The sequence below is a fragment of the Macrobrachium rosenbergii genome, chromosome 1 (genome assembly GCF_040412425.1).
Source record: "Macrobrachium rosenbergii isolate ZJJX-2024 chromosome 1, ASM4041242v1, whole genome shotgun sequence".
Taxonomy (NCBI): Eukaryota; Metazoa; Arthropoda; class Malacostraca; order Decapoda; family Palaemonidae; genus Macrobrachium; species Macrobrachium rosenbergii.
Window position 1 is genome coordinate 33,298,585 of NC_089741.1, and position 15,822 is coordinate 33,314,406.

General features: G+C 35.9%; 1 protein-coding gene and 1 pseudogene across 1 annotated transcript; one reads left to right on the top strand and one right to left on the bottom strand.

Annotated features, from left to right (window-relative positions):
- The window catches only part of LOC136848106 (alpha-mannosidase 2C1-like), an 18,755-nt pseudogene extending 13,488 nt beyond the window's left edge, over positions 1 to 5,267 (top strand).
- Positions 5,263 to 15,464, bottom strand: LOC136840066 (triosephosphate isomerase-like). The gene is given in 9 exon segments (XM_067106417.1): positions 5,263 to 5,678; positions 5,681 to 5,825; positions 8,518 to 8,568; positions 8,570 to 8,600; positions 8,602 to 8,690; positions 10,050 to 10,211; positions 10,896 to 10,987; positions 13,453 to 13,583; positions 15,439 to 15,464. Coding segments are annotated over 9 exon segments (783 nt in total). The 3' UTR covers positions 5,263 to 5,622.
- Between the last annotated feature and the right edge of the window lie 358 nt (positions 15,465 to 15,822).

Below are 15,822 nucleotides of genomic sequence, written 5' to 3' on the forward strand. Positions count from 1 at the left end.
GGTCATTGAATTGAATAAATATATTTAGTGGGTTTTGCTGCTTTTACATAAATTGAATTTAATAACTTTTCCTCATTGTTACTGATTCTTGTTGACTTTAGGTAACTCGTCTGAAGGGGAAAATGAAATAGCTGTGATCAACACTCTACCATGGCCGGTGAAGAAAGTGGTCAGAATTACAAATGAAATTTTGGAAGAGCCAAGTCAGAAAAGAATAAGACTGGAAGAAGAAACCATGCAACCTGCAAGCAACGGTGGTCACTATGTTGCAGTAAAAGCTCAAGGGATTGGATATTCAAAAATGAATGTGGCCCACACAGCTCCTGTTGAAATTGGTGAGTTTACTTTCTAAATTTACTTGTGAGATGGTGAAATTTTGATTTTATTTTGCAGAGTTGAAAAGCTGTGCTGTCTTTCATCTAATTTTAAGAGGTATGAGGAGGTTATCCTGTTAAATGGGGATCACTCGAGTAATTATTGGTAGCTCCATTGTCTTGCACATTCCTGGGGTTACACTCAGTCATTGATGGAATCGATTCATCTGCATATCTTTGAATAAATCCGCAGGAGTCAAGTGTTATTTTGTTTTTGATTTGTAGATTTCAGTGGAAAATGCATTTTCTGCCCCCACCCAAGCACAACAGAAGCTAGGCAAGAGGTTCATGTCATACTCATTTCACATATCGTTGTTGACAGTTGTGCTTTCAGAATGAGCAGTGATCATTTCTGCTATCATTTGGAAGGGCGATAAACTTGGTTGTTTGTCCAGAAGTCCTGACAACCTAACGCGCATGACATTGAGACAATTTTGAATGTTAAAAGGTGAAATATTCATCTGCATTAGATTTATCAATCTTATATTTTGAGTGTTTCATGTATTTCAACTGTATTTCATATTCATATTTTGACAGGCTTCAAAGACAACAAGTTCATTCTGAGAAACAGTTTCATTGAAGCTGTTATTACAAGATATGGCACTGTGGAGCACCTAAGGTTAGCTGGAGGAGATGCAAGGGATGCCTTTGGCGTAGACCAGCAAGGCAGTGCAAAATTGGAAATCAGCTGACCTCTACGACGATGTCCCCTGTACTGGGATGCTTGGGATACCATGGACTACCATTTGAAACTGCACAGATTCTGAATCATGAGGTCAGGACATTAAATGAAATGAAGGTTTGCATGTCTGTCTTCTCCTGCATAAGTAAGGCTCAAGTCACTGCATTAGACAATCCAAAATTAGTTTGAGGCATTTCAAAAGCAAAGAGGGTTTCAAACCTGTCAAATGGGTGTTGAACTTTTAAAATTCAGATCATTCCAGTAAAAGTATAGCAACTTTTCAGCAGAAAAATGGTAACATAAAACAGCATCAAGAAAGATTTTTAATTATGCATCTTGGTGATTATAAGGAGGAGGTTGCTACGTTCAGTCTGTCTGTAATGTAATCTTTATTGCTGTTTGTCTTTTTTTAAAGCTTAAAGCTGCATCACCTTTGAAACTAATATTATCTATGTAAATGTGCTTTTAAGTATGACTTCCATTTCTAAAGCATTTTAATGTTTTATTCCCCAACAGAGTGCTAATTTAATGCAGGAAATGGAAATTGTTGAAAGTGGCCCTCTGTTAGTGAAACTTCGGTGGCGCTTGAATATAAGCGAGCACTCTAGTCTTCGCCAGGATATTGAATTAACAGCCGTCGATCCTTACCTCACATTCTACACCTGCGTTGATTGGCATGAAAATCACAAGTTCCTCAAAGTCTCATTTGACACAGGACTTCATCCAAAGAAAGCTACGTTTGACACACAATTTGGCCATTTGGAGCGGCCAACCCATTCAAATACATCTTGGGAATCTGCCAAATATGAAGTTTGTGGCCACAAGTAAGTGTTTAGATGTGTTATATATATAGAAGTAGTAAAGTATTAGGACCGTCACATTATTGTAACGAGTCTCTCACTCTTATTTTGCTTGTGGCCCTTAAAGCATGTAGGATCAGTACCATCATTTCATTAGCTATAAGAATTAGCTGTGTATAAATAGATAAGTTTTTCATTGAAGTGAAAAAAAAAGCTTGTAGACAAAGGTAACAGTACTTAATGTTAAGTACCCAGAATCATTAAGCTCATTCTTACCCATGCACAGAGAGTCATAAAGAACACTTAAAATTTCCTGATCAAGAGAGTTTATTCATATGACTTTTTATCATCTACTGCCTCTCGCATTCTGATGTTTATCAGGACTAGCAGTTACTTCCATAAAGGGGAGCAAATAATACTATATGAGGTATATTATCATCAGCGACTAGCCTATTTTCAAAGCCAACTGTCGTGTCACTTGTAGGGACTAACTAAAACACTGATGCTGGTTGAATTTAAGAAACTGGATCATGTAAACATCTTTTTCCTTAGGTGGGCTGACCTGTCAGAGTACAACTTTGGAGTAGCAGTATTGAATGACAGTAAATATGGATGGACTTGCAGGGAGAGTAAACTGAGTCTTTCCCTCTTGAGATCACCAAAGGCCCCGGACGATAAATGTGACATGGGAATTCACACCTTTAAATATGCTCTTATGCCCCATGATGGTAAGTGGAATGTGCATTTTGGTGTATAAGAATTATTTTGATTCAAAACTCACTGTTGTTGATGTGTGTCAGTAGCAAGTTAAATTTTGGCAATAGATGCGGTTACATTTTTCTCATATCGTTTAGTACCTAGTGTGCATGATCACTTTTGTACTTTTGGTATAAATTTACTTCACTGGTTTACTCTGGAAATATTGTAAGTAGGAAAGGAACACTCAAACATCAGAATGCATTAGGTGCATTTGCCATGCCAGAATTGATACCAGTCACTGCAACTTGAAATCCAACTTTACAGTATTTGACACATTTACTACTCAGCCAGGAGGCTCTCCTACTTTGTTATGACTTCTGGTGAAGTGTAAGCAAGGATTATGTTTTTCATAACTTAATGTCTGCCAGCGGTGTTAAATGCTTACTGTTAAATTTCCTTTTCAGGAAGTTTCCAAAAAGCACAAGTTCAGAAGAAGGCTTATGAATTCAACAATGATTTGATTGTGTCGTCGTCAAAGTGGTGAGACATTTTTTTCCTCTTTTCTTCTTTTACAGATGCATTTGATTTCTAAATCCCTTTTCAGATTTATTAAGTCCTTGTTTTTTGAAATACAGTCATATGGTACTCCATTCTGTATAATGTATACATTTGCTAAGTGTTAAATAATAGGTTATAATAATCTCTTCCTTTTATAGCATGACTGTAAATGCTGACAGCTGGTTCAGTTTGGAAGGAGATGGTGCAATGATAGAAGCTGTCAAACTGTCCGAGGATAATGGAAATGTTGTGGTTCGTATATACGAGATGAATGGAGGACGTGGCACAGTAAGGTAGGTTGCTTCTCTGTTTAAAGTGTATCTTGTTGCGTTTTATATGTCCTTCAAACTTTTTTAAATCACATAGTGTCATTTTGTATGGACAATAATGCAGATTAGGTCTTGTGCAACCTAGGTATAAAGAATATGGCACTGCCAATTTTAGGCTAATAAAATGTTTTCCCTGCGAAGCTAATCTATCATAATCGCCAGCAACGATCCTTTTGCTAGTTTCGGCAGCCATTCATCGTCTGGTTTCCGTGCACCTAATTAGGCATTGGTAAACACACGGCTTCAAAGCCTTTAAAACAGAAATATTAACTTTCCTTTCTTTCCTCGTTTCAGACTGAAGATAACGGCACATCCAGCACCTGCAAGCGCCCAACTTTGCAATGGACTGGAAGAACCAATTGCTCCATTGATACTTATGAAGTGTCACTCTTCCTCAGGACCTGATGCTTATGTCTGCGACTTACATTTGACACCATTCAAAATTTTGAACGTCCTCTTAGTATATGCAAGACAGTGATTATTTTACAGAAGCTGCCAAGGTTGGAAAAAGTTTTTCCTTTTGATCATTTCTTTTAGTTTTATTGAGTAATTTAGGTAATTAGTGTAGTTTAGGACAAAGTAGAGAATTAAACATTAAGGCAAAGTATTAAGGGAAGAAGTATTTGGTTCACTACATCCAGTAATCTCAGTTCTCCAGTTTTAATGCTTTTTTTTTTTTTTTAGAGGCTCATTTCTGCAAATAGTACAAGAATTGACATAAGTTTTCAAAATTATCTTAAGTTTACCTTGATTATATCAGTACTGTTTATTAAGAGGCAAAGCATAATGTAGTTTTGGACAAGGAGATGATACAGTATAATTTTTGGTGGTGTACTTTGAGACTAATCTCACCCTTTGGAACAATAGGTTCTCCTCGATGAATTCTTAGTCCATTTTAATTTTGTACTGATGTGAAAGGCTTGAGTAAAATCTAGGTTTCATTGACAAGATTAGATTTTTATAAGTAAATTTCTGTTTTTAGAGATAATAAGTTAGTTTTAGCACAGTAATTTTAAAGTGTAGGCAGCTTAGAAATGGATATTAATGAGGGTCATTCAAAAGCTCTTGGCATAAGCCAGAAAGTGTCACATTCATGGAATATTCGGACAAAACTATACTGCTCTTGGTCTTGTATGTTCAAGCTACCACCCTGTTTAAGGTTGTACATCCCCAATATTTCAGTCCAAATAGTGTGCTCTCAGCCAGTACCTGTGCCCTGGTATTTGTTATCTTTTGGGCAGTCATAGACCCATTATTCAGAGGCGTGCGGTTAATGGAAACCACTTCTCTGTTTATCTTGGTGTTTTGTTTGCCCCAACTGGGTTGTATCTTGGATGCATTCTCAGTCCGCATGAATCGTCGATCATTGTGTCTGTGTTTACGCAGATTTCTCTGATGTTTTATCCTTTGGAGGGTCATATCACAGCGAGGCTTTTTTTCCTTGCACCTTGCAAACTTCCAAGGACCTTACCATCACCATAATAAGTAACTTAAGTTCTTTGTCACACTGTAGTTTTAGTTGGTGCTCATCCTTCGTTGCGAGGCTGAATAGATTTTGAATGACCCTTATACCATGTGTTCTACTACACATTGACTTTTACAATTTATAGTAATTTTAACATTAGATTGAGCAGTTATACTCTGTATTTGGGTTTGGTGTAATCACCTTGTAGTGGGTTTGATTTTGGTGCTACTCTGGTGGTTTATATGGTAAATTTAGCTTCTACCCCTTCAAATGTTTTTAGATTTTAGCCTTTTAAAAGATTTTATAACTGTTTACAAAAGACCATTTTTATAAAGTGAGTTAAAATAAAAGGCAATTCCATTTATGTACAGCTTCTTGTCCTACAAATTTGATTCAGCTTCAAAAAGGAAAAGGAATGATTTTAATTACAAGGAGAAGTGCAGGAATTTCTAAGTAGTTATTAAATAAGTGTATGCACAACACTGTACTTTACTGTGTACATCTAAAACAATGTTTATGTACATGACCCCCCTGAAAGTAATCTGGCACTTATCTTTGATAGACAAGCCAATTTACCATATGTGAAATTATGTAATCAAATGTTTTTGTAAATTATCAGATGAAATTGAAAAAGAAACATTATCAACTACTGTGCTCAGGGAAAACTTACAGACAGTACTACAGGATGATTAACTGGTAAGAAATTACTTCTAAGTTAACGAGCATTAATAATAGTGACAAAATCAGGCTTGAGTGAAGCACCGCCAACTAGAAGCCATCAATGTCGCCCATTTTTGCCAGCTCAGCACAGTTGGCTGGAGAAACAGACCCGCCGTAGATGATACGACAGGATTCGGCCACTTCGCTGCTGACATTTTCAGAGAGCCAGTTCCGAAGTTTAGCATGGACGTCTTGAGCCTAAAAGAATATATTTGTTTTAGGACTTGAGAGCTTTGTGCAGCTTTTAGTTACGGGTTAATGTCCTTACCTGAACAATAGTTTGTTGCAGCTAAATTAATCAGAAATTCACCTAATCTCCCAGAAGACCATTATTTTTCTAATACACTTAAGGTTTCAAAGGCAGTTATGGTATATTGTTATGAAAGACTGAATTGTTGTACACACTAGGAGGTCTGTTCTGTTGTGTAACAGTTTGGGAGATTCAATAAATAACATTTTAGCATGAAATTCAGTTTCTGGGTAAGCAAATGGATCCATCCATGTTTCAGTGAAATAAATTTTTCATGATAGTTCAAGAACCTGATCACAGGCCTCAGCAATGATCTTTACAGCTTGTAAAAGTTACTAATACTGTTAAAAGTCGTATAATGAAATCACCAAGCCACATTTCAACTGGAAATGTTCCCTTGAGAAGTGAAAGTTACAAAAATATACATTTAAAAAATTACAGAGCTAGATGGGTCACAAGATTAAGCTAGGAAGGAAGACCAAAGGAGAGTAAAAGTATGAAATCCTTGCAAATGGAGGGACAGGGCAACAGTGCAAAGAACCAGCAGCACAGGGCTGAAAACCTTCACTGCAGTCACCCCTGGCAATAAGACTGGATCTTAAAAACAAATGAAAATATTTTAGATCTTAAGCTTTTAACTTATCAGGCTTTCAGCATTAAAAGGCCTCTCGTCCCAACTTTTGAAAATGGTGTATTTTGCCTGATTAGCTTTAAAATAATCCCCCCCCCTTTTTTCCCCAAAAAAGGGGGTGGGGTTGAACTATAGTTTTTTGATGCATACTATTCTATTCCTGATTGCAAATACTTCATCTCATACAAAATTCAACTTTGTATCTTGAAAAATAAATTAGAGCAGGTTGAATTTCCAAAACTTTGATGGCTTATTACTCAAAATGTTTTTGTGGCGAGAGGCCTAATGCTGAAAGCCTCATATGAAAAATCTGGTAGATCACTAAACTGAGTAACCTCTATATTGCAAAAACTATAAGAAAAGCATGCATGACAAGGAAAAACCAGAACAAGCTAAGCGAAATCAAATGAGCCAAAATTTCTTTGCGCTGTAATCTGTGCTGAGGTGAAGTAGCCTACAATTCTAACACCCTAGCGCTCAATGAGATATTTCTCAGCATGACTGAGGACTTGATGTTCCAATGAAATCATGGTTAGGCCAGTGTTTGAACTACTACTGTACTAGCATCTGGTCTTATATTGGTTGAATGCATCCAATTTCATTTCAAGAACCAAGCTGGTCTGTACTTCTTTCAACGTACCGGTGACGCCACACACTGGTACAGTAATTCCTTCCCTTTGGAGACATTGCCACAACATTTACTACACACAAAACTCACACATCACTTGGTTACATCTCTAGAACCTCAACAATATCTGTTGTTTGTCTTGTACAGTACTACAGTACAGTAGTCACCATTCAGTATGCTAGGCATGACACAGTGATAACCGCACACAAGCTGTACAACTATCAGGGATCATCAAAGAGAATTTTTAAACCTCCATGAATCTCAAGAAATGGCTCAACACACAGGTATCAAAAGATTCAAGCAGTTTCCTTATTTTGATCAGAAGACAATGCAATGACTGACAATGCACTCAAGCTGCACACAAATGATGCTCTGTATAACGACAAGCATCCCTTTCAATCAAACGGCACTTATTACTCAGCCTGCATTTTTAAAAATGGCAGATTACTAAAAAGCTTAAGATCAATTTTGGCAAACACAAAGTTTGGGTCCCAAGGTTCATGGAACAGAAAATTTTTATTTTTTATGCTTCCCCAAGATATTCTCCAAATACGTATGGCTGGCATTTACAATTTTCCACTCTTGCAAAAGAGAAACACTGAAAATGCTAACTGTTGGTTACTCCAGAAATCCAAATATTGAAAATAGTATTTCTCAAGAATGGCCAACCTTAATTGCACTTCCTCTCATTTTCCTTGTGTCCATAGAAAATTTGCCTATTGTTAGCCTACTGCCTTCATCGGTCCAGTGAAAAATCCTCGCCAATACAGTTCTCTGTCTTTAGTTACACCTGCTACAATTAAATGCAGTTGACGTTGGTGAAAACACTCTCTGCTTTATAAAGCCTGGCTTTACATTATACTGTCTCAATGAGAACCATTTATATTAAATACCATTTAAATTAACAGTAGTGTATTCTGAGATATTCCATAATTCCCTGATAAATATTAAAAGCAATAGTTATTAACCCAATTATTAGACTGAAAATGTTATACAGTATAATGCACTGCTGAAGGCTCTAGAGAGTCTAGACAGTCCAAAACTAATAATAATACAGTATCTGGAAACATGGAAAAGGACTGGTTCAAGGTACCTGGGAGAGACTAGAAAAATTTTATGAAATTTTTCCCTCTACTTTAAATAACCTTTTACTTCAGATGTTATCAGTGTTTCCCCACACCCAAAGAAATTTATAACAAAAATACTGTAACAGGTATTACCATACAAGTACATATTTTGTGCTTTTAACATCATGCAAGGAAACATGAGGAAGTCAAGCTTTTAATCACTACAGTACATATAAACCTGACAGGAACCAGCAACAATATGTCCACAGGCATAATTCCTCTACAGGTATATGATAGAGGTAGTTATTACATACCTGCTCAGGTGTAGCAGTTTTGCCAGTACCAATGGCCCACACAGGTTCGTGAAGCAATGACAACTCGAGACCAATCTGAGATGTTTTAGCAGAGCCTGCATTTGTGCAAACACAACTTCATCGGTCTGGTTATTTTCTCGTTCCTCTAACTTCTCCCCAATGCAAGGGATAACCTGAAATTTTGCGGATGGTTACATGACGCAAGTGCTAAGCGCTTGGAGAACATGGGTTGTTCTACAAAGAAAATCACAATACTAATGACGTAGGGGTGAAATTCAGTACAATGTATGATCAGTTAAGATATGCTAATTTGTATTTAAGAAAGGAAATGATTCCACAATGCAAATTACAACAACTGAGAATCAGACTCATATACAACACAGAAGAGTCACAGAAACTGCTTTCCCTGATATCAATAACTTGTGTACTATTGGAAATACATTCTAATAACCATTTGACCCAATTTTAATTTTATAAAATAATAGAATAGAATATATAATTTAGACCGAAGGCCAAGCACTGGGACCTATGAGGTCATTCAGCACTGGAACAGAAATTGAGTAAAAGTTTTGAAAGGTGTAACAGGACGAAAACCTCGCAGATGCACTATGAATCAATCATTAGGAGAGGGTGGAAAGTAAGATGGAAGAAAGACTATGAATGGAGGTACAGTAAAAGGTATGAAAGGGGTTGTAGCTAAGGGCACTGCAAAGAACCTCAGTAACGTCTAAATTGCACCGCCTGAGATGCACTGAAGTTGCTACCCCCACTACGGGGGAAGAATGAATGGTACATATTTTGCAATCCCTTCAGAATCATCCTTAACTCCAGCATTTGCCTTTCATCTTTTTCTCAAGTATCATTCAGAAAGTTATATCTATGGACTGAAGCTACCTATTCATCCTACCATTTTATTTTGTGGGACTCCTGATATCAATTGCACGTATACTTTTTGGACTTCAAACAAGCTACGTAAACTTTTACACACATCAGCAGGATATGTACTGTATATTCCTTTTCACATGCAAAGACTGGCCTCTCAAGGAAGGTACAAAGAATGAGGAAAAAGATATCAAGAATAGAATCCCAAAGTTTGGCCATTCAAAAGGTAAAATAAAGTAGAAAGTTGAGTAAAAAGCCACAATAATGTAAATGAGAGACTGTATTTTTCCAAAATACAAAAAGAATAAAACAGGGAAAAATACAGTCTCTCATTTACATTATTGTGGATTTTTACTAATTATTTCCAATCACAATATCGTGATGCACCACAGATAAAGTAGAAACATCATTCAAGTGACTACAGTAATCCATGTGCGGGTGTATTTGTAATGTATGTTACATACATATTGTAAAATTTTCATGACACAGCACCATAATATCAAAGCAAAAATATATCTAATGAAAGCAATAAAACGAAAATTTTGAAAAAGAGGGGATACCTTAACACAGTTTGCGAATTGTACTCAATTCCTCGAACTCAAAGTTACATTGTATGTTGTTCCATTAGTAAAAGATTCCTTTAAACTTACTTTTAATCCTGCCTCCAGAGCATGTCCTACTTTTTGGCTGATCAGTTCATCGGATTCATCAAAGACATTTCTTCGTTCTGAATGACCCAAAATAACCCATTCGCATCCACAGTCTTTGATCATTGCTGGAGAAATTTCTCCGGTGAAAGCACCTTTTGGTACCTGGAAAAATGAATGGGATTTGATGGAATAACAGTAACTTTCTAAGAAATAATGAATTGGTACCTGGAAAAAAACTTTTTAAGTGTAATAAAAGTGTACTTTTTACACATGGGCAATAAATAGCTAATAGGGAACATTCAGGGCCAAACAAAGGGTCCTCTTGATTTACATTAGTGCTGTAGAGTACAGATATCATGCCTACTCTTGTAAAATTCACAAGTTTTCACACAAATGAATTGTTAAAATTTTCAGCTAGGTAATAACCTGTTTCCCTACACTGGTTTCAACTATGAAAAAATCAGTATGATCATAAATAATGGTTAAATTTTTAGTAGCCATTTATGTACCACTCAAGAAGACATTTATTAATGCCTATACGTAATAGTATGTGTGGAAACCTCTGAGGTTGGCTAAAGTATCATTAGAGATTGTTGTTAATACATTTGCAAAAAAAAAAAAAAAAAAAAGTTCACAGTCAACATTTTCTGTTCAGTTTATACAGGATGAAATTTAAAGCCCCAAGTTTCCTTTGTTACGTCTGACGTTACAAACATGGCTATAAGCATGAATGTTTTAAAAGTTCATCTTACAAACCACTATACACACATGGGAATTACTGTAAGACCATAAACATACTTTAGTTTTAAGAGAATTATCAGTCATAAAAAAAAAATTTTACAGTACCTTGTAGCAGTTCTGTGCAGCGACTCCGATTTCCTCTGGGAGGTTCTCCCGGACGTAGGAAAGGTAGCACTGAGGACATCCTACCACAACCTCTGTCAACGCATGAATTAAATCAGTTACTAAGCTACAACATGACAATCGACTAACCTAGGTAGCCCCCCAAGCAGATCAACCTTAACCCTTAGGTTCAAGCAGATGGTTCACACCAAATTCCTGCTTACTTTGGTAATCTTCAAATATGTGCACATTTCGAGGATGCTATGATGAAAATGCAAGATTAGGAAGAGACAAATGAGTGGGTTCCCAGACAATGAAGTTAGTGAAACCACAAAACTTGGTCAAGTAGTCCATAACTATTAAGAGGAAATCTGGAATGACAGAAGTTACAAGTTCTGACACCAAGGTCTTTCAAGGAAGAGTCAGACGAGGGAATTCATTTAGCATGCCTAAATAACATCCAAAACTTCAAAAAATCCCCAAAACTGTCATTTGCCCAGAGAAGTTCCCCTATAGATGTTGGCATATGAAAATTGTATTAAGTTACATATATGATATTTGATAGTGGGCAGTAATTGGTAAACAACATTATTAGCCATATGATACCTGCCACATCCAACTTGAAAAATTGCAGAGGATCCCTTTGCAGAAAATGTGATAGGTAGATGGAACGAAAACAGGCCACTCATGAGTAAAGAGCGCATGCCAGTATTAGCTGTCAAAATCTACATACATGGAGTATATGAGTGAGGAATCAAGAGGGAATGTAATTAAGTAACCAAGTTATTAAACTGTCATTAAGGAACATGTATGTTTATCATTTTGACACTTAATACTGACAGACAAGGAAGAACTGGAACTCTGTCACCATCAGGAGGAATTAGCCAACTTGAACAGCATACCATGCATGTTATTCTTTGAAGCCAAAAATCTTATATGTGGGTTAGAAGTTAGAGACTGTAATCAGAATTCAGCAATCATAAACAAGGACAAAAATTTGACATATTTACATGAAAGAAAGACTTGGTGGCCCTTATTCTATCTATGCGGTGCTGAAAGTGCACTAATCAAAGACAACAACTCTGAAATGGATTAAAAAAAAATATTAACAGAATTAATTTTAAGGTCCCAGAAAACTATCACTGGAGAGAATATGAGAGACGGAACTCTCTTAACTCGATCTTTTAACGAAACACTTTTGAAGCAGATATGGGGTAAGTCCAAAATCTTGGACATTATATATAATTTAGAAAGGTACGCCAAGTATCTACTTTTTTTTTGTAGACCCTCTGACCCAAGGTCAAGCTCACAAATTCAAGCCTAATATCTAGGGACCTAAAGATGAAAACTAGGATATCAAGGCACTAGTGGATCGGGGGTGGGGTTGGGGGTGGGGGTGGGGGGCGCCTAGACATGAGCCACCCCCCATGAAAAAGAATGACAAAATAATAATATTGAAGATTTAGAAAACAATATAAATGAGAAATACAAAACTGGGGAAAAATAAAAATCTATCATAGAAATAAAAAATTTTTTAAAAAATCTATCATAGAAATAATAAAATTTTTAGAAAAAATAATAATTTAAAGATAATATATATATATATATATATATATATATATATATATATATATATATATATATATATATATATATATACTACATTTATGTGTATAATATGATATGAAAATTACTAGTGTATCAAGAACAAATAGGCTCTTTTGAATTGAAAAACGAACTTTCCTTAAGAATATACTGCTGGTAGAATGATTGCACAGGTGTAAAAAACTGTCTGTACCTGTTATTACAAATTAGCTTTTATTTCATTACGACTGACAATTTTCAAACATGGAGTTACATGGGGCTGGTACTTTGATATTAAAAGATGTTGGCACAAGTTCATGAGATAGGGAGATGCCATTAATGAAATATGAAACGAAAAAATGCGGGCCTATAACTCCCCCCTTTGGAAGCTACAGCCTACAAACTGCCATTCTCGATTCCTCCACTGCAGGAGAAAACTAATATCTAATTTGCGTAATAACTAAAATCCACTAAATATTCCTCAATATTTGCAAATTAATAAAACAACTTTCCTCAGAGCAAAGTTGCTTCGATCTACGAATTTCGTTAACCGGAAAAAACAAGTGAAATGAAATATAAAAAAAAAAAATATATGTTATAGGCTACATAGACGAGATGAATGATTAAAATTAATGAATAATTTTCGCAGAATGCATTTTCCGTAAAATAATGACTTGTCATTTACATTTCCGGACAAAAATGGGCAAAGACTAAGTTAAATTACGAAATCATTCACCTTCTAATATCGACAAAAAATGCCCCACCTAGCAACGTAACCTACTGAAGCAACGGAGCTGGGTAACTTAAAACTATAAAATGATCGATCAACTGAGACTGTCTGTGTATGTCTATGCCTCGACCATAACTATACAACTAAAATTATCGACGCAACTTAATAAGATCGAATACTGTCGACAGAACATGGAGCCGTACCTCCTCACTTCCAATAAAAACCATTATAAAATTATTATCTCACCAGTGTCAGGATTCAAGGGGCCCTTCTTCAGGAAGGAGATGATCCCGTCGATGGAGCCTTTGGTCCCGTTCATCTTCCAGTTGCCGCCGACGAAGAATTTCCTGGAGAAGACATTTTCGTCGAGTTTAAATCTTCACCAAACTACAATGACAGCTCGCGACGTCGTCTGCAGCAGCCCTCCTCGACTGTCTTGCAGTGTTACCAAACCTTCTTAGACATCGATTTATGTCTTAGGGTTCTCAAGACATGCCGTACATGAGAAATTTTAGAGGCTTAACGTATGAATTATTTATTTTTAACAATATTAAATACAGTGCGTGTAAATAACACGATACATGCAAAAATAAAGTTACGAAAAGTGTAGTGTATAGATATTTCGTAAAGATGTTCGTTTATCCAGCGGAATACGAGAAACTTAGAGTTTAACTCACTAGAATGTAGATTAAATGTAAAATGTCAATATAAACTGGAAATTTTGTCTAATTTCGTAACCTAAAGCTTATTTAAAATAATATCACTAACACGCCTTGCAGAATAGAGTATTAGCAAAGCATGGATCTGGGCAACACTGCACCTTATATCTATTGTGCTACTTTTGACCAGAAATATAATTTACATTGATCAAATCGGTCATCAAACTTAGCAGTTTATGGCAGTTATCCATAATCCTCATGCATTCATCAACGACTGAGGTCTCCAAATCTGTTGAGGTTTAAAATGGAAGCCTTTTAGATGGTTATTCATGATGATGCAATCAGCTGATCTAGTTTGTGGACGAAAGCCCAGCTGTGCCCTTACCTTTATGCTGATTAGTAAATGTAATAGTCGAATGATGGTTACACCTGTTATTTCTCACATTGTATGAATCGCATTACACGCCAGAGAACCTTCAATTAATCAGTCAATCAACTAAGTGTGAGATATGAAAAAACAGGTTTGCCCATACGAGACAAGAAATGGCTAAATATATACTGTATATATATATATACATAAATATATATATATATATATATATATATATATAATATATATATATATATATATATATATATATATATATATCTCTTCTTCTTCTTCTTCGCCTTTAACGTGCATTTTTTCCCATTATTATATGGGGGTAAGCACGATGCCTTCTTTGAAGGACTTTGATTTGGCGGTGGGTAGGCCGCCAGCCTCGATCGGCTGCCCTGCCTGACATCGCTTAGACCCCAGTAGCGAATGTACATATATATATATATATATATATATATATATATATATATATATATATATATATATATATATATATAATATATATTGTATGTATAGGTACAAGGGCCTTGCTAAAAGGCTTGAAAGAGATGAAATAGTAGACAAAAAGCAGTTTCCACTTCAGGGAACTATGAATTCTATATAAGAATATCAGGTTCTCTGGATTATGAGTTGAAATATCCCAAGTTTCATTACATTAATACTTATAAAACATTGCCATTAATTGGTCAAAAGTTTTTTTATATTACAGAATATGCACTGCAATCTTATCTATAAAGTTTAGTGTATCATTACATTAACTTGCTCTTATTTTTGTAATTTATTACTCCTGGCTAGAATTTAGAGCAAGTGCACCTCTCCCTATAGCTGTACCCTCGTCAATGACAGGAGAATATTCATTCACAATATCTATGTAGCATAACATATTGTAAAGCAAGTAGCATCTACTGTGGAATATAAAATTTAGGTCGTTTAGTGAAATGGAAACTGAGGTAAAAGGTTTAAAGTGTAACAGGAGGGAAAACCCCATAGTTGCACTATCAATAATTATTTAGGAGAGGGTGGAAAGTATGATGGAAGAGAGAAATATGAAAGGAGGTACAGTACAAAAAGGAATGAAAAAGGGGTTGTAGCTAGGGAACACTTACGATGAAAAATGGTGAAAATGATCTACCACTGCCCTAATGAACTACTAAAAGATCTACGGTTCCTAAAATCTGTATCCAAATATCATACCTTCCCAAGGGACAATACTGCTTCATAACTGTTCCAGACACCACTACACACTATATCAACCTAGGGAATTAGCACTTACCTGATAAAGGGACAATTGCATACACTAAATCTGTATCCAAATATCATACCTTCCCAAGGCAATACTCCTTCATAACTGTTCCAGACACCACTACACAATATATCACCCTAGGAATTAGCACGTACCTGATAGGGGACACTTTCATACCCAAGCACCAGCAAGAAGAAGAAAAGCTTTCCGAATCATCTCGCTATCAACAGAACAGAGAAAGATGTCAGCAACGATGACTCCTGAGCATATATTAATGACGAAGAAAAACAGTTCTATGCCCAAGTCATGTAAAGCGTTTCCTGCCCCTTGTCCCT